General features: G+C 43.5%; 2 protein-coding genes across 3 annotated transcripts in view; both read right to left on the reverse strand.

Moving 5' to 3' along the window:
- Nucleotides 1–26,163, reverse strand: part of LOC311125099 (focal adhesion kinase 1-like) — a gene marked incomplete at its 5' end in the record, with an annotated part of 1,344,976 nt that overhangs the window by 398,833 nt on the left and 919,980 nt on the right. The gene's annotated exons all lie outside the window — the stretch shown is intronic.
- LOC311110282 (CUB and sushi domain-containing protein 3-like) overlaps nt 1–26,163 on the reverse strand; it is a gene marked incomplete at its 3' end in the record, with an annotated part of 541,145 nt that overhangs the window by 318,208 nt on the left and 196,774 nt on the right. The window contains 3 exon segments of the mRNA XM_084152993.1: nt 7,416–7,420; nt 13,132–13,256; nt 15,506–15,593. Of these exon segments, the coding sequence (XP_084009119.1) occupies nt 7,416–7,420; nt 13,132–13,256; nt 15,506–15,593 (218 nt within the window).

Below are 26,163 nucleotides of genomic sequence, written 5' to 3' on the forward strand. Positions count from 1 at the left end.
CGAAAAACCCACCAAGGCCTGATTCATCATCATAATGGAGAAACGCCAGTCATGATTAAATACACACACAGGTCTTGTCTGTGTTCCATCTTTCCTGCCTGTCTTCCAAACGCACTGACAACTATATCAGAAATTACCAAGCTTGCAGCTAACGCCGGCTAAAAAATAGTATATGGAATATCGTTTTGGAAGGGGACACTACTGTGGCTATAAAGTCATTCATTTGTGGCATTCATCAGCGACGATGCCAAAGTGACAATGTTATGATGGGGGGAAGATAAGACTCTGGTTCTATCCCAAATGGCACCCTATTCCCTATTCAGTGCACTACTTTTGACAGGGGCCCATAAGGCAAATGTAGAGCACTGGAATAGCCATTTGGAATGCTCCATTATCTTCTACACTCTTAGAAGTAAAGGAAGAACATATTGGGTTGTCACACCGGAGGAACCTTTCCAGCTGAAAAAGGTAAAGCTTCAAACCGGAACCTTTTTGTGATGGGAGGGATTCAGTTTTAAAACCTTTTTAATAATATATTGTATAGGTGGCTGCCTATCAGATTGGAAGCATGGCTTACTGGAGGTGTGGCTTTCAGTTATTTTTGGTCAGCCATTAGCGTAAATGTCACTCCTGTTCATTAGGGTTAAGTTTGTACACTGCAAATTAAAATGTGCCTTGAATATGTATGCATATTACATATTCTAATATAATATTAATATTAATAGTGCTGTTTACATACAGTATTAAACTGCTAACTATTCCAATTTTCAGGTTGCATAGGCTCTTGAGGAACTCATACACCTCTGTTAGCCACACTGAATCTACAAAAACCGTCAGTGTTCCATTTTAACATGTGACAACAATACAATAGAACAGATGAACAAGAATGACATCTACTCTAACAGGTGGCCAAAAAATATAGATCTTAAAGCCACGCCCCTACTAAGCCAAGCCTCCACTCCAGGGTTCATCCAGGAACCTGTTGCTACATTGAACCATTAAAGGTTCCTCCAAGATCCCCTGAACTAACCGAAGGTACAAACGTGACTGATTGACTTGCAACTCCAGGGGTTCTTTGAGGATCTCCAGGGTTCCTCCAGTCACCACTAATTCTAAGAGTGTATAGGCAGCAGGTTTTATCAGTTTCTGACATTTCGATTGCTTTAAAAAATACAAAAGTAATTATCTCTGCATGCAGCACAGTGGCAGCACAGAGGACACTGTGAGGTCATTCAGGTAAAACCCACACTCTGCTCAGAAAGTAGTCTCAAGCACATTGTACTATACAGCCATACGTAATGCATAAGCTTTTAAGCATATAGGTTAATTCAAGCAAACTTGCATTGGGGTAAATGTACACAATAGCTTTCCTCGTCGTCAGATACAGTCACAAAATGGCTTTGGGTAATGTCAAATACCACTACTGCTACTACTACTACTACTACTACTACTACTACTACTACTACTGCTACTTCTACTACTACTGCTACTGCTACTGCTACTGCTACTGCTACTGCTACTACTACTACTACTACTACTGCTACTGCTACTGCTAATGCTACTACTACTACTACTACTACTACTACTAAAATATGCCATTTAGCAGACTACTACTACTACTACTACTACCAGGTAGACTCCCCTTCACTGGTAGATACTTTCCCTTTGTGTGTGGGCAATAATTTGTAAACAAAGTAGTAGTTTGTAGTTGTACTTTGTGAGCATTGAGTATCAACCACAGAACTAGAGTGAGTAGGACGGGCCTAACCATTGAAGTCACTGATACCATAATGGGTGGACTGGTAGCCAATTTGAGTGTACCCATAGGATTAAAGCAGGAAGTAAAAACCATCCGGTTCAATCTCTGCTTTATTAACATTATTTGTTCTATTTCTATGGTATGAACCCTCTTCAGGAGAGATGAGGAAGTGTTTTAGTAGTACTCCGAGCCAATGAGCAGGCAGCTGATAAAGTCATTCCTGGGTATTTACCATGCCAGAGTCATCCTCATAGTAAGACGTGAACTACTGCCACTTGGATGTTATCTAATATCCTTGAGCTGGTAAGCTACAATAAAACAAATGGCATGGGCTCTTTAATTAAAAAATTCTGATGCTAAGGTTTAAAATAATCTGTACAGGAAATAATAGACATGGAGTCGATCAAATGTCTAATCAGCATCAGCTAGCTTACATGGGGAGAATAGCATTAAGAAACACCGAGAGCAACGAGCATTCTCAATGTGTGTCAGTAAAGGACATAAGATTTCCTCTTCACAATACGACTTTGTTAATTCATATTTTATTTTTAATAAAAGCAACACACTTCCTATTACAATCTCATCCTCATCGAAACAGAAAGCGACATAGACAGAGAGAGAGAGAGAGAGAGAGAGAGAGAGAGAGAGAGAGATACAATGTGGGAAAATTGGAAAACACTAAACAAGAGCTATCTATCCAAACCGGAGATGTATGGGTAAACCACTTCACCAATCTTTTTGGCCCTATATCAATGAACAAAAAGCACAAAAATATACATGATCAAATTCAAATCTTAGAATGAACTATTAAAGACTACCAGAACCCACTGGATTCTCCAATTACATTGAATGAACTACAGGACAAAATACAAACCCTCCAAGCCAAAAAGGCCTGTGATGTTGATGGTATCCTCAATGAAATTATCAAATATACAGACCACAAATTCCAATTGGCTATACTTAAACTCTTTAACATCATCCTTAGCTCTGGCATCTTCCCCAATATTTGGAACCAAGGATTGATCACCCCAATCCACAAAAGTGGAGACAAAATTGACCCCAATAACTACCGTGGGATATGCGTCAACAGCAACCTTGGGGAAATCCTCTGCATTATCATTAACAGCAGACTTGTTCATTTCCTCAGTGAAAACAATGTACTGAGCAAATGTCAAATTGGCTTTTTACCAAAATACCGTACGACAGACCACGTATTCACCCTGCACACCCTAATTGACAAACAAACAAACCAAAACAAAGCCAAAGTCTTCTCATGCTTTCTTGATTTCAAAAAAGCTTTTGACTCAATTTGGCATGAGGGTCTGCTATAAAAATTGATGGAAAGTGGAGTTGGGGGAAAAACATATGACGTTATAAAATCCATGTAAACAAACAACAAGTGTGTGATTAAAATTGGCAATAAACACACACATTTCTTTCCACAGGGCTGTGGGGTGAGACAGGGATGCAGTTTAAGCACCAACCTCTTCAACATATATATCAACAAATTGGCGAGGGCACTAGAACAGTCTGCAACACCCGGCCTCACCCTACTAGAATCTGAAGTAAAATGTCTAATGTTTGCTGATGATCTGGTGCTTCTGTCACCAACCAAGGAGGGCCTACAGCAGCACCTAGATCTTCTGCACAGATTCTGTCAGACCTGGGCCCTGACAGTAAAATAATAATAATGGTGTTCCAAAAAAGGTCCAGTTGCCAGGACCACAAATACTAATTCCATCTAGACACTGTTGCCATAGAGCACACAAAACCCTATACATACCTTGGCCTAAACATCAGCGCCACAGGTAACTTCCACAAAGCTGTGAACGATCTGAGAGACAAGGCAAGAAGGGCCTTCTATGCCATCAAAAGGAACATAGAATTCGACATACCATGAGAAAACAAAAAGAGAATTACTTGACACATTGGAAAGAATTAACAAAAAACTGAGCAAACTAGAATGCTATTTGGCCCTAAACAGAGAGTACACAGTGGCAGAATACCTGACCACTGTGACTGACCCAAACTTAAAGAAAGCTTTGACTATGTACAGACTCAGTGAGCATAGCCTTGCTATTGAGAAAGGCTGCCGTAGGCAGACCTGGCTCTCAAGAGAAGACAAGCTATGTGCACACTGCCCACAAAATGAGGTGGAAACTGAGCTGCACATCCTAACCTCCTGCCAAATGTATGACCATATTAGAGACACATATTTCCCTCAGATTACAGAGATCCACAAAGAATTTGAAAACAAACCCAATTTATCTACTGGGTGAAATACCACAGTGTGCCATCACAGCAGCAAGATTTGTGACCTGTTGCACCCAACAACCCAGAACAAATGTTTGCTGTTATCCTGTTTATCTCACTCTTAACAACTTAGTAGTTAGTAGTTACTGTATTTTTGACTGTGCTGTTCTTTCTTTTTGCAACATGAAATTGCTATCAGTTACCATGTGGAACATTCAGGGCCTAAACTCATCAACCTTTAGACTGAAGAGTTTAGCACTGGAGTTCAAAAAAAAGTCTTAAAGATGTTGACGTCATCATTCTGCAGGAGACATGGTGTAAGGCAGACATTGTCACTCACTGTCCCATAGGCTACAGAGACGTAATTGTGCCGTCACAGAAACACAGCTCTGTCAATAGAGGCAGAGACTCTGGAGGATTGATCATTTGGTACAAATCCGAACTACAAAATCTAATTGATCCGCTCAAAATTGGTAAATATCACATTTGGTTAAAACTGAAAAAATAACTTGTACTGACAGAAAAATATGTGCTCCTTTGGGAAATATATACCCCCCCCCCCAACCCAATGTGCTCATCTGTGGGGACACAAATGCACACACAGGAACACCACCTGATCTAACGAGCACACGACGGGACAGCTTCATTACAGGCCATACTGTTTCTAACTGTCTTCATCTCCCCCATAGAAACAACAGTGACAGCACCATCAACAAAAACGGAAGGGATCTGTTGCAGCTCTGTCGAAGCCTGGGTTTGTACTTTGTCAGTGGTAGGTTACCGGGGGGACTCTTTGGAGAGATTCACCTATTGCTCACCTCTTGGCCACAGCACAGTACACTATATGATTACAGACATTGACCCTTTCTCTCTCAGCTCATTCACCGTCAAGCCACTAACACCTCAATCTGATCACAGACAAATTACATTATTCCTCAAAAGAACAGACATGGAAACAACCACACATAGTCACTTTAACTCTACCAGTCACTTTAACTCTACCCACATGTTCATATTACCTCAATTACCTCGACTAGCCGGTGCCCCCCGCACATTGACTCTGTACCGGTACCCCCCTGTATATAGCCTCCCTACTGTTATTTTATTTTACTGCTGCTATTTAATTATTTGCTTTGATTTTTTACTTATCTATTTTTTACTTAACACTTTTTTTATTTCTTTTTTTGTTTAAAAAAACTGCATTGTTGGTTAAGGTCTTGTAAGTAAGCATTTCAGGTGTGGGGTCCACTTGCAAAACAAGATTTCACCAAATGGGACAAACACCCCATTGGAACCCTGCATGCGGAGTTCTGTAAGATTCTCCTACATGTCCAGAGGAAAACTACAAACAATGCATGCAGGGCAGAATTAGGCCAACATCCACTAATAATAAAAACTCAAAAAGAAGCAATTAAGTTTTGGAAACATCTAAAATACAGTGACCCCCTCTCATATCATTACCAAGCCCTGCAATGCCAAGAGCTGAGCAAAGAAAAGAGTCCCCTCATCCAGCTGGTCCTGGGGCTGAGTTCACAAACCTGTTCTACTAACACACTGAAGCCTCAGGGCCAGAACATCCAATCAATCAGAATAAACCAAATTACAACACAGTCAAAACAAAACTACATTGCTTATTGGGAAACACAAGCACAAGCACAAAGTAAAATGCAGTGCTATCTGGCTCTTAATCGACAGTACACCGTGGCTAACTATTTGACCATGGTTACTGATCAAAACCTTAGAAAAACCTTGACAAAGTACAGGCTCAGTGAGCCCAGCCTTGCCATTGAGAAGGGTAGACACAGGAAAACCTGGCTCCCTGTAGAGGAAAGGCTGTGCAACTACCGCACCGCAGCTGAACCTGAGACAGAGCTGCATTTCCTGACAAAATGTCAAAAATATAAAACAATAAGAGAATGTCATTTCCACAAATTTGAAACAGTTTTTCAAGGTTGCAAAGACTTCTCTGATGAGAATAGGCTACCCGTCCTGTTGTGGGATGACACAGAGAGCTGTGGGTATTATTATTTTAATTATGTTAATTATGTAAATATCCAAAGTAAGCTTTGGCAATATGTACATTGTTACATCATGCCAATAAAGCAAATGGAATTGAATTGAATCCAGAGAGAGATACAGACAGAGAGAGAGTGTGTGAGAGAGAGAGAGAGAGAGAGAGAGAGAGAGAGAGAGAGAGAGGAGAGAGAGAGAGAGAGAGAGAGAGAGAGAGAGAGAGAGAGAGAGAGAGACAAAACAGAGCACCGATGAATGGTTAAATTGAAATGTCTGATTAACACTGCGTACCCTTGGGCTGTCCTGAAAATATAGATCTAGGCAATTTTCTGCATGATTTCAAGTGGCATCTTCCTTAATTAGTTTGTGCAGCCTTTAGCCGCAGGAACAAACAGGCATGCAGGTGATACCCAGCCAGTGATAGAGTGGCCATCTAAAGGTCAGGGTACCACGGTGAGAAAGAACTTTGTAGAGGAAGGGAGAGGAGGAGAGGTGGGTGGAGGTGTGACAGGGGATCAGGGGATTGTGACACAAGCACAGGGGGCAGACATACACAATGGGCTCAGGGAGGGAGGAGAGATTCAGGGGCATGATTCTGTCATAGTATGGTGCTGTGGAAGGCTATATGTGTGTGTGTCTCTCTCTCTATGAACATGTGCCAGTTTGTGTGTATTTGTGTGTGTGTGTGTGTGTGTACTGTGTGTATTATGTGTGTAAGTACTGTATATGTTTTGTGTTTGTTTGTGTGACTGAGACAGATAGAAAGAGAAAGAGAAAGAGAGAGAGAGAGAGAGAGAGAGAGAAATAGAAAGAGATAGAGAGAGAGAGAAAGAGAGCGAGAGAGAGAAAGAGAAAGAGAGAGAGAGAGAGAGAGAGAGAGAGAGAGAGAGAGAGAGAGAGAGAAAGAGAAAAAGAAAAAGAGAGTCAGAGATAGAGAGAGACTGTGTGTGTGTGCTTGTGTGTGTGTGTCTCTCTGTTTAAGTGTGCGTCCATGTATGTCTCCACCGCGGGGAGTCTTGTTCTCAGTGCTCCTGGCACCCAGTTGTGAAGGCAGCTGGCCTGATAGTAGACAGAGACCTCACACAGTGTCTGGTAACCGATTACACACTCACACACCCCCCACATCCACGCCTGTATGTCTCCCTCTAGCACAGTGTCTAAGTAGCATAATATTAAGGGCATGAACCCTTTACCTCCCTGTCTTTTGTCTCTCTCTCACTCTCTCTCACTCTCTGTCTGTTTCTCTCTCTCACTCACTTTCTTTCTCACTCCCTCTATCTCTCTCTCTCTCTCTCTCGCTCTCTCTCTCACTCCCTCTATCTCTCTCTGTCTCCCCCCCTCTCTGTCTCCCGCTCCTCTCTCTCTCTCTCTCTCTCTCTTTCTCTCTCACCATCACTGTAGTCAACACAACAAGAGAAGTATCACTAAAGCGATGAGAGTGGTATTAAAAATTCCTCAAAGTCAGTCTCCCTAGCTAGTCCTTCCTGTCTCCATCTGTCAATGTGCTTTAGGGTGTCTTGGTCTGTCTCCGCATTTACACCGTGACATAGAAATGGGATTTGTGACCATTGGGTTTTGGGGCGGCCAATGTCAGCATGGGCTCAGAGAAACAGAATCTGTATTCTATCTAGGTGACGTATATCTAGGCATGCCTGCGTTCCGCGGTCTGACAGCTCAATTACTGCTTACTAAATGAAGGGCCTTGGCTCTGCCGTCTCTGCTGGGTGCATGGCGTACCCTATAGCCAGCACGCTGAGCAGCCAGATAGAAATGATCTATACAATTAATGGATTAAGGGACACAACAGTGAGCAAACAATTCATTACTCGGCCAATGACATTCTGTCACTTTCTATCCACCACTTTCACAAATAACAGAAAGGGATTTCATAAGGGGACAGGATAGGGCCATACTCTGCTTCATCTCTCACTGAGGGATATTGGCATCCTATGTGTCGGGAGAGGCAAAATAAAGCCTCTACAATCTGACTTTGTTTTTTTGTTAAGTCACTGGGTTTTTCCTATTTTTGTTGTTGTGCCAAGCTAATGAATAGTTCAGAGTTCCTCTTCTTTGTGAATTAATCTCTTTTAATCGTGAACTTTCACAAACCCAGAGAGGGATGCCAGCCAAGCCAGAGAGATAAGCCGAAACTTCAAGACATCAAGATATTTAGCCATTTGTTGGTGTTTTATGTCCACCGACATTCAGGCTGACCTTTTCCTGGGGGAAAAGGAGCCAATTCAGCAGGAAGAATAAAGATTAGCTGGTCTGACTAGCGACTCGGAGGAATGGGAGGAACAAACTAACCTAAAAAACTATTGCCACTGAGAATGATCAATGACATTATTAACCATGAGCCAAGGTACTTTGCCTCTTTCCCTCCCTGTTTCAGCCCCTAATGTTTCCACAAACAGGAGTAATCTCGTCTCACACACCTACACACACACACTGACAGAGAGAGAGAGAGAGAGAGAGAGAGAGAGAGAGAGAGAGAGAGAGAGAGAGAGAGAGAGAGAGAGAGAGAGAGAGAGAGAGAGAGAGAGAGAGAGACGCACACACACAGGGAAAGCGACTATTGGAATATTGCCTGCCTATTTCAATGTGTAATTTGTAATACTGTCCACAGTAAAACTCATAATACATCATTTACAGCCAGGGGCAGAAGCAGTGCTTTACACAGGACAGTTAGGAAGGAGTTTTATTGCCATATATGTACACATGAATCACATCAATGATTCACCGTGTACAGATGTTTTAGTAGCTCAGGATTATAATTATATAATATATATATATATATATATATATATATATATATATATATATATCATATTATATCACTACTGATTAAAAGTGTTGCTTTGCTAGTTTTAAAGAAATAAAAGCTGAATGTCCTGACACCTTTTTACTTTGACTTTACAATCATTTAAAGTATTAAAAGTATATTACGTAATTTTTGAATTTGAAGTCTCTTTATTGGATTGTTCCTGCTAATTGACAGTCTGTCTTTGGATGTGTCCAAACGGTACCTTATTGCTTATATACACTACATGACCAGAAGTATGTGGACACCTGCTCTTCAAACATCTCATTCCAAAATCATGGGCATTAATATGGAGTTGGTCCCCCCTTTGCTGCTATAACAGCCTCCACTCTTCTGGGAAGGCTTTCCACTAGATGTTAGAACATTGCTGCGGGGACTTGCTTCCATTCAGCCACAAGAGCATTAGTTTCTGTATAACAAATGTGAAACATATTTTTTAACCATTTTGCATGAACAGGGTCTATAATCATTGAGACAAGAAACAAGATTAATCAAGAGCGCCTGTGACTCACTTGTTTTGGTATACAGTAGTGAGCTGTTACGCTTTTGTTTGATGGGAGGTTTATCAAAGTTTGCACTTGCCAATTTGCCATGCTTCATCGGCCAACGGTTGTAAAAGAGAGGCTGTCAAATCGAATGTTCAAACTGAAAATGATTCAATGATTGCAACATTTTAGCACATCCTCTCCATCGAACGCCCTTCTGTCACTGAATAATCATTAGCTCAAATTGAATCCAGGCAGAACACTGGAAAAGTCAGAGAACAGGATTACTCCACAAAGTATCATCATAGCTGCGTCAAGAGATTACTTTCAGGAGTTCAGGATAAGTCATTACCATACATTTTGACCCTTGACCTCCTGTACAAAGCTGTACGAAGCTCTAACTGCCTCCCCCTCTGAGGGAACACAACAGCAGCGCTCAGTATGAAACATTTTAGACTGCTATATTAGAAAAACAAGATACATCAAATCCAACTAAAGAGTGTGAAATGGTTTGAAGAATCCAAGGACTCAGGTGGGTTTTAAAGTGAAAGGTCCAGGCACTCAGGTCGGTTTTAAAATGAAAGGTCCAAGCACTCAGGTCGGTTTTAAAGTGAAAGGTCCAGGCACTCAGGTCGGTTTTAAAATGAAAGGTCCAAGCACTCAGGTGGGTTTTAAAGTGAAAGTTGTATGTATTTTTTATATGCTCTATGCCCAGTAAATAAGCCTTATATATACAGTGCATTCGGAAAGTATTCAGATCCCTTGACTTTTTCCACATTTTGTTACGTTACAGCCTTATTCTAAACTGGATAACATGTCATCAATCTACACACAATACCGCATAATGACAAAGCGAAAACAGATTTTAGACATTTGTGCAAATTTATGAAAAATAAAAAACAGAAATACCTTATTTAGATACGTTTTCAGACCCTTTACTACGAGACTGGAAATTGAGCTCAGGTGCTTCCTGTTTCCATTTATCATCCTTGAGATGTTTCTACAACTTGATTGGAGTCCACCTGTGGTAAATTCAATTGATTGGACATGATTTGGAAAGTCACACACCTGTCTATATAAGGTCCCACAGTTGACAGTGCATGTCAGAGCAAAAACCAAGACATGAGGTCGAAGGAATTGTCCGTAGAGTACAGAGAAAGGATTGTGTCGAGGCACAGATCTGGGGAAGGGTACCAACAAATGTCTGCAGCATTGAAGGTCCCCAAGAACACAGTGGCCTCCATCATTCTTAAATGGAAGAAGTTTGGATCCACCAAGACTCTTCCTAGAGCTTGCCGCCCGGCCAAACTAGGTAATCGGGGGAGAAGGGCCTTGGTCAAGGAGGTGACCAAGAACCTGATGGTCACTCTGACAGAGCTCAGAGTTCCTCTGTGGAGTTGGGAGAACCTTCCAGAAGGACAACCATCTTTGCAGCACTGCACCAATCAGGCCTTTATGGTAGAGTGGCCAGACGGAAGCCGGTCTTCAGTAAAAGGCACATGACAGCCCGCTTGGAGTTTGCCAACAGGCACCTAAAGACTCTCAAACCATGAGAAACAAGATTCTCTGGTCTGATGCAACCAAGATTGAACTCTTTGGCCTGAATGCCAAGCGTCACGTCTGGAGGAAACCTGGCATCATCCCTACGGTGAAGCATGGTGGTGGCAGCGTCATGCTGTTTTTCAGCGGCAGGGATTGAGAGACTAGTCAGGATCGAGGGAAAGATGAACGGAGGAAAGTACAGGGAGATCGTTGATGAAAATCTGCTCCAGAGCGCTCAATACCTCAGACTGGGGCGAAGGTTCACCTTCCAACAGGACAACGACCCTAAGCAAGTCTCTGAATGTCCTTGAGTGGCCCAGCCAGAGCCAGGACTTGAACCCAATCGAACATCTCTGGAGTGACCTGAAAATAGCTGTGCAGTGACATTCCCCATCTAACCTGACTGAGCTTGAGAGTATATGCAGAAAATAATGGGAGAAACTCCCCAAATACAGGTGTGCGAAGCTTGTAGCGTCATACCTAAGAAGACTCGAGGCTGTAATCGCTACCAAAGGCGCTTCAACAAAGTACTGAGTAAAGGGACTGAATACTTACAGTGGCAGTCAAAAGTTTGGACACACCTGCTCATTCCAGGGTTCTTCTTTATTTTTACTATTTTCTACATTGTAGAATAATAGTGAATACATCAAAACTATGAAATAACACATAAGGAATCATGTAGTAACCAAAAAAGTGTTAAACAAATCAAAATATATTTTATATTTTCATTCTTCAAAGTAGACACCCTTTGCCTTGATGACAGCTTTGCACACTCTCTCTCTCAACCAGCTGGTTAATGTAATATTGTATGTGTGTTGTGTTGTCTACAACTGTTCTGTACTGTGTCATGTATTTGATGTTTTGTGTGGACCCCAGGAAAAGTCACTGCTGTATGAGCAAGAGTTAATGGGGATCCTAAAAAGTCTACTGCTAGAGAAAACCAGAGACAAGGGTCTTATGGACACACTCCAGAGACAAACGTCTTATAGACACACTCCAGAGACAAGGGTCTTATAGACACACTCCAGTGACAAACGTCTTATAGACACACTCCAGAGACAAGGGTCTTATTAGACACACTCCAGAGACAAACGTCTTATAGACACACTCCAGAGACAAGGGTCTTATGGACACACTCCAGAGACAAGGGTCTTATGGACACACTCCAGAGACAAACGTCTTATGGACACACTCCAGAGACAAGAGTATCCTACGGGCATTGATCAGGCCGGTCAGTGTCCAGGTTGGCATCACAGCCAGACAAGTGACAGGATACGGATTAATTCATATCTTAATTGATATCAGCAGCGCTTAATTTATGAAATAATAATGTCTGCCCATTTTAGGAAAAACAATCAAGAGGTGAATGCTTAATTAATGACAGGGGGGGGGGGGGGGGGGAGAGGGGAAGGGAGAGATAGAGAGGAGAGATTGAGAGAAGCCAAAGACTGTCTGGTCTCCCAGTCTGATCCAGCAAAGACAATAAAGACCTGCTGGATAACACACAACTTGAGCATTGGACAACGAAGGCAGAACGAATACTTTGGAAGATGCTGGAAGTTTACGGACACACAAACGTGGGTCGTCCTAACCAGTCCAGAGGCCTCACAGTGGTCTGGGATTGGTCGATCAATGTGTGTGTCACAAAAAAAGGACCAGGCACACATGTGGCACAGGTACCCCAAATAAAATAAAAGAAACAATAAAAAAAATATGCCATTTAGCAGACACTTTTATCCAAAGCAACTTACGGTCATGTGTGCATACATTTTTATGTATGGGTGGTCCCGGGGATCGAACCCACTACCCTGGCGTTACAAGCGCCATGCTCTACCAATTAAGCTACAGAGGACCACGTCTGCCTGTCACACCGACCCTCCCATGTGGCAGCACTGACTGATCAAACCTCAGCGTATCTCTGATACATTGCTATTTCATGAACATTGCACTAAATACAGAATTCTCTTTCAAATCAATCTCACAGCCAAACCAAGCCCTGCAAAATGTCCTTCAGTTGAAAATGGCAAAGTACTCTGACATTTCATTTCCGTGAGTGCTCCATATCTATATTCTCAATACATTTTGGGACCCAGGAGCCAAGGGTTGCATCCCCAAATGGCACCCTATTCCCTACATAGTGCACCACTTTTGACTAGGGCCCTATGAGCACTGGTCAAAAGTAGTGCATTATATAGGGAATACGGTGCCATTTGGTAGGGACGCAGACATGCAGGCAGTTGCCAGGGATGCTAACTGACCTTTGCAGACGGGTCTGTGGTCACTCCAAGCAGCGAACACCTCGGCCACCCTCTGACAGGTGATGGTCTTGGAGCCCTGCAGCACATGGTCCTCATCACAGAGGAACTGGACCGTGGCCCCGATGCTGTTGTTGAGAGAGAGGGAACACACACACGCAAACACACACAAGCAGACAAACAGATACACACACATACATGTGCAGGCACATGCACAAATACACACACACACACACACAGGACTGTTACCACATGAAAGAAAAACAAACTATTTCAGTGCAAATTTGACATTAGACAGTAATAGAAAATACATTCCCACTAGGCTGTGATGTTTGACTATAGGGCTTTTTAACACAACAAAGCCTAAGGACTGTATATTAACTACAAATATTTATGCATCTGTAACGCATGTTATTGAACTACAAAAACCTCATACCTCAATACATCTGCAAACAATCGTATCCTAGATTTTCCTACACTTAAAAAGAAAGCTGTTTTGAGAGGCCTTCGATTTGTTTTAAGCTCAAACTCGTGGCTTGGGTAAGATAATTTAAAATAATTCAGATGAAATGGTTTCAGAAACTATTCACCTGGTTCAGATGAACACAAACATGATTCAAAGAAGAAAATTGCGACTCACACTCAAAGAATGGTATGATGTTCTGTAAACGTTATAGAGAAATAAGCCATAATATAAAGGATAAAAAGTAATAGTTTTATTATTGGCATCTCTTAGCTCTATTCAAATAGAATACCATCTCCAATGTCATCGTCACGGTTACACTCATCAGGGTCTGTATTCATCAAGAGTCTTAGAGTAGGAGTACAGATCTAGGATCAGGTCCCTCAGGTCCATTCATTAGAATCTATAAGGCTACACTGATCCTAGATGAGATCAATACTCCTACTCTGAGATGCTTTATGAATACTCAATACTGGCCTTATACGTTTTTTTCACCCATTGAGATGCTGCTGTCAATAATCCGCAGTGGAGTGGTGTGTGTGACATCGAATGAACACTTGAAGATGAGATCCTCAGAGGGAGAGAAGTGATTCACATTCAGTTGGAGCGATATTAGATGCTAGTGTCGTAATCAGGTTGAACTGTATTACTGGGGTGTGTCATGCTCATGACACTGTCTTCATACTGATACCCGAGTAATTTCCGTCTACAATCCATGTCCAGCGTCCTTCAACTGTCAATGACAGGCGATGTGGCCTTTGGAGAATATTCATGTTAACATCTGTAGGATGCAGCTTTTGTTTTATTTTGAAGGACCAATCATCTATGCTTTACTGCCTTGTCTAGGAATATAAATAACTGTTGTTCTTTGTAGTTGTGGTGTTCTCTGACACAACTGCAACATGCATGTACAGGTAACTGCCAAAATAATGGAAAGACTTTAGTAAATGAGGGATACAAAGTATATTGAAAGCAGGTGCTTCCACACAGCTCTGGTTCCTGAGTTAATTAAGCAATTAACATCCCATCATACTTAGGGTCATGTATAAAAATGCTGGGCAGGCCATTCTTTAGGCTGCAATGGCTATGTCCCCATAGGATGAATTTTGGGAAAGTTACAGGTATTTTGCCATCGAAGAGGTGCCCTGACACAGCCTGTACAAAACCAGTGTCCTGCCTCTCTGGGCCCAGTGGGTGCTATGTTAGTAAGGATCAATTTTTCACCACAACACGTCCTACCTAAAGCCGGAGCTTCTCCTGGCCCAGTGGGTGCTAGGTTAGTAAGGGTCCATTCTTTACCCCAACATGACCTACCTAAAGCCGGAGCTTCTCCGGGCCCAGTGGGTGCTAGGTTAGTAAGGGTCCATTCTTTACCCCAACATGACCTACCTAAAGCCGGAGCTTCTCCTGGCCCAGTGGGTGCTAGGTTAGTAAGGGTCCATTCTTTACCCCAACATGACCTACCTAAAGCCGGAGCTTCTCCGGGCCCAGTGGGTGCTAGGTTAGTAAGGGTCCATTCTTTACCCCAACATGACCTACCTAAAGCCGGAGCTTCTCCGGGCCCAGTGGGTGCTAGGTTAGTAAGGGTCCATTCTTTACCCCAACATGACCTACCTAAAGCCGGAGCTTCTCCTGGCCCAGTGGGTGCTAGGTTAGTAAGGGTCCATTCTTTACCCCAACATGACCTACCTAAAGCCGGAGCTTCTCCTGGCCCAGTGGGTGCTAGGTTAGTAAGGGTCCATTCTTTACCCCAACATGACCTACCTAAAGCCGGAGCTTCTCCTGGCCCAGTGGGTGCTAGGTTAGTAAGGGTCCATTCTTTACCCCAACATGACCTACCTAAAGCCGGAGCTTCTCCTGGCCCAGTGGGTGCTAGGTTAGTAAGGGTCCATTCTTCACCCCAACATGACCTACCTAAAGCCGGAGCCAGTCCTCTTGCCGTTCTCTGGCTCCCCCGGGTCGGGACAAGAGTTGGACGCCTGCTTGATGCCCCCCTCATTCACTGGACAAGGGGAGATAAGAGCAGAGCATTGTGATACATACAGGTGAGCAGTCAGAGAGGGCCAGAGAAAGAGGACAAGGGTTCTATCTCATGCTGGCCCTGTGCCTCTGTTCTTATACAATAGCCACATCAACACTCAGCATGTACAGGGTCTTAGGTGAACAGCAAGATGGTGGAGGAGAGGTGACGCTGCGAAGACAGTAGACTTACATGGACCATCTAGAATCTATTCGCTGGTTTCATTCGCCGAAAGGCACTCTGTGATATCATGTTAATTATAGTCAAATATTCAAGCCCTGCGTTGGTCACATCCCACTGGGCACACACTGCTTGAATCAACATTTTTTTCCACGTCATTTCAATGACATTTCGTTGAATCAATGTGGAATAGACGTTGAATTGACATCTGTGCCCAGTGGGATACTACATTTCAATATTCCAATAAGAATAAAAGGGCATGGTAATTCATATGAATGCAGGGCTGTTTGAAAGGTTAGACTTTTAGATACTGTTGCTCTGCATGGATGAATAAGGTGAACCATATTCACATCACTGACCAGCGACTCTATGATACTCTCTCAATGTGCCGAGTACATTGAAGCTGGATGTGCTTGTAGGAAACGAGGTAAGATCAGCATTGACCTTAGGTCCATGGGGTTTAATATTTTATTTATGTACTTTCATTTTTCTCCTCTGAGCTTTATGACTGTTGTGATGGTGGTGGTGGTCACGGGCCTTGTGGACGACATGAGGATGATTCATTTGGATCACTTTCCATCTGAGGCTGAGAGTGGAGTGTCAGTTTTAATTTTCCCTGTGACTGAACCCCACTCACACCATGGGCCATTAACATTCTCCACACACCATGGTCTGACTAGAGAGGGAGAGGAAAGGAGGAGAGAGGGAGAGGAGTGGGAGGAGATGTATTTTAGTATTTTATTAGGATCCCCATTAGCTGTTGTCAAAGCAGCAGCTACTCTTCCTGGGGTCCACACAAAACACAAAACATGACATAATACAGAACATTAAAAGAGCAGAGGAGGAGAGAGGGAGAGGAGTGGGAGGAGAGAGGGAGAGGAGTGGGAGGAGAGAGGGAGGGGAGTGGGAGGAGAGTGGGAGGAGAGAGGGAGGGGAGTGGGAGGAGAGAGGGAGGGGAGTGGGAGGAGAGGGAGGGGAGTGGGAGGAGAGTGGGAGGAGAGAGGGAGAAGAGTGGGAGGAGAGAGGGAGGGGAGTGGGAGGAGAGAAGGAGAGGAGTGGGAGGAGAGAGGGAGGGGAGTGGGAGGAGAGAGGGAGGGGAGTGGGAGGAGAGGGAGGGGAGTGGGAGGAGAGCGGGAGAGGAGTGGGAGGAGAGAGGGAGGAGAGATGGAGGAGAGAGGGAGGGGAGTGGGAGGAGAGAGGGAGGGGAGTGGGAGGAGAGAGGGAGGAGAGAGGGAGGAGAGAGAGAGAGGAGTGGGATGAGAGAGAGAGAGGATTGGGAGGAGAGAGGGAGGGGAGTGGGAGGAGAGAGAGAGGGGAGTGGGAGGAGAGAGGGAGGGGAGTGGGAGGGAAAAGGAGGACCATACATCTGAATGTTTTAGAGGTGTTTATGACTTTCAGATAGAATGTGCAAATAATTAAATTAGTATCGCTGTGATAAAGACCTGTCTTTTCAAGACAAAATAACTTGAAGACTTTGGTCCTGAGGGGTTGGAAGTATTTTGTAATCTTTTTGAAGGTTAATATTAAAACCGTAGTCAAACTGAATTAGCATTTTGTGTTGCTCGCTAAACAACCTCTTTGTAAGAGACATGTGTACAACCAACACAGTACAATCTCTGTCAATAGAAAACGATGTCCAATCACACTCAAGTCTTGCCACATTTAGTCTTCCTAACAGGTCTTCTAGGATGTTCTTCCAGCGGTCCTTTTCTCTCTGGCTCTATCTGCACACATGGTGTCCATTACTATTGATGTGTCTGTGTGGCATGACGTGAACACTCGGCTGAGTGCTGATCCTCCCATCCACCAGTCCTAGCTCCATCTCTGGGTCTTGTTTATCTGCTGCCTAATGGGGGATGCCAGTACATAGGTTCAGATAGCAGATAGCTAGCTTGCATAATTAATAATGCTAGGCTGGATGGATGGTGAATTAGATGGGTGATCAGTGGCTGGGCCTACGACACAATGGCATGTGTTCCAGATGGCATCCTATTCCCTATATCAGGGGTCTCCAACCTTTTATAGCATGAAAGCTACAAAATGTAAACATGTCGCAAGATACTCATTTTTTTCTAGGTTTCAAATAGGTACATTCTTCTCTCGTGTACAATATACGCCTGGTAAAATAATGCTTAATAAACAACTCTAAAGGGGGCCCTATAACTGTTTTCTCAGTTGTATTTTTCCTGGATTTAGATTTGTTTTACATTTTAGTCATTTAGCAGACGCTCTTATCCAGAGCGACTTACAGGTCGTGAATGCATACATGTTTTTATTTTATTTTTTATACTGGCCCACCGTGGGAAATGAACCCACATCCCTGCCGGCCAAACCCTCCCCTACCTTGGACGACTTGTACGCCACCCATGGGTCTCCCGGTCGCGGCCGGCTTTGACAGAGCCTGGAGCCTTTTAATTGCAAATCTGGCCCTTTATTGGCACATCCGGCCCTTTAATTGTGCATCTAGCCTTTTAATTGCGCATCTAGCACTTTAATTGCACATCTAGCCCTTTAATTACATTTACATTTACGTCATTTAGCAGACGCTCTTATCCAGAGCGACTTACAGGAGCAATTAGGGTTAAGTGCCTTGCTTAAGGGCACATCGACAGATTTTTCACCTAGTCGGCTCGGGATTAGAACCAGCGACCTTTCGGTTACTGGCACAACGCCCTTACCCACTAAGCTACCTGGCCCTTTAATTGTGCATCTGGCCCTTTAATTGCACATCTAGCCCTTTAATTGCACATCTGACCCTTTAATTGTGCATCTGGCCCTTTAATTGCGCATCTAGCCTTTTAATTGTGCATCTGGCCCTTTAAATGTGCATAAGGCCCTTTAATTGCACATCTAGCGAGTGAGGAATGTGCCGTCTAGTAATGGTTCTGTACTGCTGCTGCTCATTTCATGGCAAAGTTTGCAAAAAAAAATAGATACAAATGATATACTTCCTCATGATGTGGCGGCAGGTAGCTTACTGGTTAAGAGCGTTGTGCCAGTAACCGAAAGGTCGCTGGTTCTAATCCCCGAGCCGACTAGGTGAAAAATCTGTTGATGTGCCCTTGAGCAAGGCACTTTACACTAATTGCTAAATGACAAAAAAAAAAAAAATATATATATATATATATACTTCTGCCAGGTAAGGCTACTTTGCAGTTAATATTTAATTGAGAAGGTTTGGGGAAAGTATTTCTGTGGTCCTCTGTAGCTCAATTGATCCCCGGGACCACCCATATGTAAAAATGTATGCACACATGACTGTAAGTCGCTTTGGATAAAAGCGTCTGATAAATGGCATAATATAGTATATTATAACCCACAAGATGCTTATAACATCAACTGGCTACACACGGAGTGATAGACAAACATGCGCACCAGACAGACAGACAGGGGCAATATTACTGGAAATGTCTTGGCAGATATTGTGTTAGGTTTGGCTTTTTAAGCCAGTAGTGGCTAACCAGGGGTGGGATTATGTCAACCGTTGTGTTGATTAGATAGTAGCTGGGAACATGCGGTGTCTGATACCTGTGAGATTTGTTTTACGAGTTACTCATACGTGGAATGAGAGCTACTGGTAGCTTACGATCGACCTGTTGGAGACCCCTGCCCTAAAAAGTGCACTACTTTTGACTAGAGCCTTATGTGCCCAGAGTCCTATGTGCCCTGGTCAAAAGCAGTGCACTACATAGGGAATAGGGTGACATTTGGGACATACACGATATCCTCATTCCTGATTCCTATATAATTTCTGTTGGGTTTTAGTACGAGGAGCATGTCATGTTGCGATGAAGACAGGAACCAAAAGAACAGCAGGGCAGAGCCGAGGGAGCACACAAGCATTTAATAGAAGAGAGATCCATGGCACTTTAATGTTCACGGACTGTAATGAAATGGACCCCAAGACCATGAAACAGTCTCAAAACCTAAGCTGGGGAGCAGTTAGAAAATGTGTCTTTGGAAATGCAGTAGGGCTTATCTTGAAAAATGGTAAAAAGGGTCTTATACACCATATGTTGTTTAAATACATATTTGAAGAGATTTTTCAGATTAGTATTGAACCGATAGTGAGGCAGGATGATAGTGGAGTAAGATTGAGACAGATTGTGTCAGAGGGCAGTAAACTGGATTGATAGTGGGGTAAAATAGGAGGAGATTGTGTCAGAGGGCAGTAAACTGGATTGATAGTGGGGTAAAATAGGAGGAGATTGTGTCAGAGGGCAGTAAACTGGATTGATAGTGGGTTAAAATATGAGGAGATTGTGTCAGAGGGCAGTAAACTGGATTGATAGTGGGGTAAAATAGAGGGAGATTGTGTCAGAGGGCAGTAAACTGGATTGATAGTGGGGTAAAATAGGAGGATATTGTGTCAGAGGGCAGTAAACTGGATTGATAGTGGGGTAAAATAGAGAGAGATTGTGTCAGAGGGCAGTAAACTGGATTGATAGTGGGGTAAAATAGAGGGAGATTGTGTCAGAGGGCAGTAAACTGGATTGATAGTGGGGCAAAATAGGAGGAGATTGTGTCAGAGGGCAGTAAACTGGATTGATAGTGGGGTAAAATAGGAGGAGATTGTGTCAGAGGGCAGTAAACTGGATTGATAGTGGGGTAAAATAGAGAGAGATTGTGTCAGAGGGCAGTAAACTGGATTGATAGTGGGGCAAAATAGAGGGAGATTGTGTCAGAGGGCTGTGCTGCCATCTTGTTAGAAGGTAACAGATTTATTTTATTATAGTGATTAAGAGTGACTTTCATTGTGTTCCATGCTGTTTAGCGCCCCCTAGTGGAGCTTTCTGGTACTTAGAATTATGTACGAAAACCCGGAAGTAAAGTTGTTATTATGCACGCGACAAGCAGCTAGAAACAACGTTACTGTACAGTTCTTTCAGTGCAACTATTTCTTGTTACGCTTCAGCCTCGGAAAATATTTGTTTGTAAGTTCAATTCAAGCATATTTCAAGTGATGATAATATTGTTATTGAAAGAATTGCTTACTTATCAAAGTTAATTGGTTACATTTACTCACGCAAATTGCATTGACTTTCATGGATGCCGTTAGCTGTATTAGTTTGCTCGTGCGTCATGTAAAAGAAGTGTAAAACATACTATAGTTTGTTACTGTTTCTAGTGTAATATGCTTTGTTATTGTACAGAGGTGCTTGTACATTATTAGAGTAATGAAAGGAGTTGGCTAGTTGTTACTCATAGAGTAATTATCTATTTAGTTGTCGTCATGCCAGATATGGTAACTTGGCACTTGCTTTGTATTTATGCAACTTTCAACTTGAAATGTATAATGTACAGCTACAGTATGTCAATGTGAATTGAATACTAAAGTATATTCTTTTCTGTATTTGCAGTTTCACAACATAAACGTTTTCAATACATTCGTTCAAGAAAAGTCACGCCTTGGAAGTTTTATTGAAGACTCAGTTGTTAGCTATCTGTCTAGTTTTGCACGGGAACGCAACTCAAGGGCAGAATAGTGAAAAAACATCATCACGGCGGGCTCAAGCACAAGAATAATTGCACGTGGTGGTTATGATTCTACGTTCATTAGCCAACAAAGCCTCTGATCCTAGGGATGACCAGCAGTCTACGATGCAGCAACCAGAGGCAAGTGTTCGACAGAAAGAGGAAGAGGAGCGAGTAAGAGAGATGGAGGAGCCTCTTCAGCACATTGAGACCAAGTCTCAGTCTACAAGATCAAGGTCATCAAAACAGTCAAGCAGATCCTCAACGGCGAGTTATGCAGCCATCAAAGCACGTGCCAAGGCGGACGCAGCGCGTGCTAGAGTCTCCTATGCTGAAAAGGAAGCTTCTGTGATGAAACAAAAGGCGGAACTGGATGCGAGTTTATATGTTCTCCAAGTTGAGAGAACAGCTGCTGCTGCGTTGGCTGAAGCTGTAGCCTTTGAAGAAGCTGTAGAGTCTGAACGCAGAGAGCTCCACAGAGAACTCAACACAGGGACACAGCCCTTAAGTCCAGTCCAACGTACTCGTGAGTATGTGCAACAACATGCTAGGCCCTACTTTGCTGAAATGCCATTTGAAGTAGAGACACAAGAGCTTAGTGTTGACCCAGATACAGGCCACAATCCAGAAAGTAGCAAACAACGGAGCATGAGCAGAGACTCTCCGTACAAAATAAATGAAAAGCAGCATGGTGGAAAGGGAAAACAAACCCACTTCCAGTCACCGACACAAGGCTTCCCTGAGTCACAAGTGGCACCAGAACTCACCAAGTACCTCCTGCGCCGAGAGATGGTGAGTTCCGGACTCCTGAAGTTTGATGATCGTCCTGAAAATTATTGGGCATGGAAAGCATCTTTTCTCAATGCGACCAGAGACTTGAATCTATCAGCCAGGGAAGAGTTAGATCTAATTACCAAGTGGCTAGGGGCAGAGTCGTCTGAGCAAGCAAAGAGAATTAGATCTGTCTATATTCTCAATGCAACAGCAGGGCTTAACATGGTCTGGCAACGACTAGAAGAGTGCTATGGTACACCCGAAGTGATCGAGAATGCACTGTTGAAGAAAATCGATGAATTTCCAAAACTGTCTAACAAAGACAATCACAAACTAAGAGAACTGGGTGACATTCTTCTCGAACTGGAGTGTGCTAAAGAAGAAGGGTACCTTCCAGGCCTCGCTTATCTGGACACATCTCGTGGGGTAAACCCTATAGTAGAGAAACTTCCATTCAGTTTACAAGAGAAATGGATAGCACAGGGATCCAAATACAAGGAGGACTATCGGGTAGCATTCCCACCATTCTCGTTTTTCTCGAGATTCATCAGGAACCAGGCGAAAATTAGAAACGACCCCAGCTTCACCCTCTACACCTCAACTACCCAGGTGTCTGTGAAAAGTGAGAAACCTGTCAGGTACAGCAGCAAGACACCTGTGACTGTACACAAAACAGATGTGTCATCTGAGCCCTCAGACCACCAAACCAAACCCAGTAAGACAAAGGTTGAAAGCCCTGACCATCACTGTCCAATACATAACAAGCCTCATCCTCTTAAAAAGTGTCGCGGGTTTAGATACAAAACCCTAGATGAGCGCAAATCATATCTCAAAGAGAATGGCATTTGTTTCCGATGTTGTGGGTCAACTCAGCACAGAGCTAAAGACTGTAAGGTGTCAATCAAGTGCTCCGAGTGTGACAGCGACAGACATCTTGCTGCTCTGCATCCAGGTCCAGCTCCTTCAACGATAGATACCGCTACAGCAGAGAAAGAGCATGGCGGGGAGCAAGGTGAAGATGCTCTTCTATCAGTCACCTCAAAGTGTACCGAGATCTGTGGTGAGGCAGCCAATCCAAGATCATGTTCAAAAATATGCCTAGTCAAAGCTTATCCAGCTGGGAAAAGAGAGAAAGCTGTCAAAATGTATGCAGTGCTTGATGAACAGAGCAACAAATCTCTGGCCAAGACAGAGTTTTTCAATCTCTTCAACATCAATGACAACTCTGCTCCATACACCATGAAGACCTGTTCTGGGGTAACAGAGACTTCAGGCAGGAGAGCCGTCAACTTCATGGTGGAGTCTATAGACGGACACAAGCAGCTCACTCTCCCTACTCTGATAGAGTGTGACATGATGCTAGACGATAGAATGGAGATTCCCTCCCCAGACATTGCGCATCATCATCCCCATCTGCAACCAGTGGCGGACAAAATTCCAGCTGTGGACCCAGACGCTCCCATCCTCCTGCTCTTAGGACGAGACATCTTAAGGGTACACAAGGTACGAGAACAAATCAATGGGCCCCACGACACTCCTTATGCACAGCGACTCGACCTCGGGTGGGTCATCGTGGGGGAAGTTTGTCTGGGAACGGCTCACCGACCAGCCAGTGTTAACGTGTTCAGGACAAACATACTTCAAAATGGTCGCACGTCCTATCTGAGCCCTTGCCCTGACATCATCCAGGTGAAAGAGAACTACAGCAGCGTAGATCAGCAACACATTTCTCTCTCTACAGGGCACTCGAGAGATCCAAGCACAACTGTAAACACTGACAGCAATCCAGCAGACCATGCAACCAGGCCTATACGAGCCGCACTCTTAAAGCACACCAGTTGGTTCTCAGGTCCCCCTTTTCTGGCTCAAGCAAACTCAAGTGAGTCTGAGACCATCAATTTTGACCTTGTAGAGCCTGACGCAGACGCAGAGATTCGGCCAGACGTCACTGCCTTCGTCACTAAGGTTTCTGGAGCTCAATTCGGCTCTCATCGCTTTGAGAGGTTCTCGAACTGGAAAGCTCTCAATCGAGCCACAGCACGACTCATTCATGTTGCCAGATCCTTTCACAAAAGTGCGGACGACAACAACTGCAGAGGCTGGCATCAGTGTAAAAAACCATGCAGTACAAGTGAGTTGTCACAAGCCAAAACAGCAATCATTCACTGTGTGCAACATGAAGTCTTCAAAGAGGAATTCAAATGCCTTGAGAAAGGAAAAGAGTTACCAAAACAAAGTACACTCAAAAAGCTGAACCCAGTGATTGATGAGGATGGGTTGCTGAGGGTGGGAGGCCGATTATCCTCTGCCGACCTGTCACAAGACGAAAAACATCCTCTCATCATCCCACGGACGCATCATGTCGCCACTCTGCTGGTAAGACATTATCACGAGCAAGTGGCTCACCAGGGCCGTCATTTTTCAGATGGAGCTATTCGAGCAGCAGGCTTCTGGATTATTGGGAGCAAACATCTGGTCTCTGGTATCATCCACAAGTGTGTCACCTGCCGTAAGGTTAGAGGAAAGTCAGTTGACCAAAAGATGGCGGACTTACCTGCAGACAGACTCACATCAGAGCCACCATTCACCAGTGTTGGACTTGATGTGTTTGGACCATGGAATGTCATAACTCGTCGCACTAGAGGTGGTAGTGCAGACTCCAAGCGCTGGGCGGTACTCTTTACATGTATGTCTACTAGAGCAGTCCATATTGAGCTCATCGAATCCATGTCCACATCCAGCTTCATCAACGCGCTGAGGCGTTTTTTCTCTATCCGTGGTCCAGCAAAAGTGCTATGCTCTGATCGAGGTACAAACTTTATAGGTGCCTGCAGGGAACTGGGAATCGACACAAATGACTCAGAGTTGACTAAATACCTCTCAGACAAGGGATGTACTTGGATATTTAATCCCCCACACTCGTCTCATATGGGTGGTTCTTGGGAGAGACTCATTGGGGTTGCCAGACGTATCCTTGATGCTATGCTGTTTCAGACGGGCTCCACTCGTCTCACACATGAGGTCTTGAGCACTCTTATGTCTGAAGTTATGGCAATAATCAATGCGAGACCCCTAGTGTCAGTGTCAACCGATCCTGACATGCCTGCCATTCTTACACCCTCAATGTTACTGACACAAAAGACCAACGCTACCTCAGCCCCTTCTGGATATTTCCACATGAACGATCTTCATGGAAAACAGTGGAAGTAAGTCCAGTGTCTCGCTGACACTTTTTGGAAAAGGTGGAGACAGGAGTACCTGACAACACTGCAGAGACGCAGAAAATGGACAGCAGAAAAGCCAAATGTGAAAGTGGGAGATGTTGTCTTATTGAAAGACAGTCAGACGCACAGAAATGACTGGCCAGTCGGACTTGTGGTCAAAACCTTTCCCAGTACTGACGGAAAGGTCAGGAAAGTAGAACTAAAGGTTGTCAAGCAAGGGATTGCTAAGGTGTTTCTGAGACCAATCTCAGAGATTGTTGTTCTTCTTTCTGAAGCATCCTAGAGGAGAAATATTTTATTTCATAGTGGCACAATCTCATTATACCAGGCGGGGAGTGTGCTGCCATCTTGTTAGAAGGTAACAGATTTATTTTATTATAGTTATTAAGAGTGACTTTCATTGTGTTCCATGCTGTTTAGCGCCCCCTAGTGGAGCTTTCTGGTACTTAGAATTATGTACGAAAACCCGGAAGTAAAGTTGTTATTATGCACGCGACAAGCAGCTAGAAACAACGTTACTGTACAGTTCTTTCAGTGCAACTATTTCTTGTTACGCTTCAGCCTCGGAAAATATTTGTTTGTAAGTTCAATTCAAGCATATTTCAAGTGATGATAATATTGTTATTGAAAGAATTGCTTACTTATCAAAGTTAATTGGTTACATTTACTCACGCAAATTGCATTGACTTTCATGGATGCCGTTAGCTGTATTAGTTTGCTCGTGCGTCATGTAAAAGAAGTGTAAAACATACTATAGTTTGTTACTGTTTCTAGTGTAATATGCTTTGTTATTGTACAGAGGTGCTTGTACATTATTAGAGTAATGAAAGGAGTTGGCTAGTTGTTACTCATAGAGTAATTATCTATTTAGTTGTCGTCATGCCAGATATATGGTAACT

Source organism: Coregonus lavaretus (genome assembly GCF_964263955.1).
Source record: "Coregonus lavaretus genome assembly, chromosome: 3".
Classification (NCBI taxonomy): Eukaryota; Metazoa; Chordata; class Actinopteri; order Salmoniformes; family Salmonidae; genus Coregonus; species Coregonus lavaretus.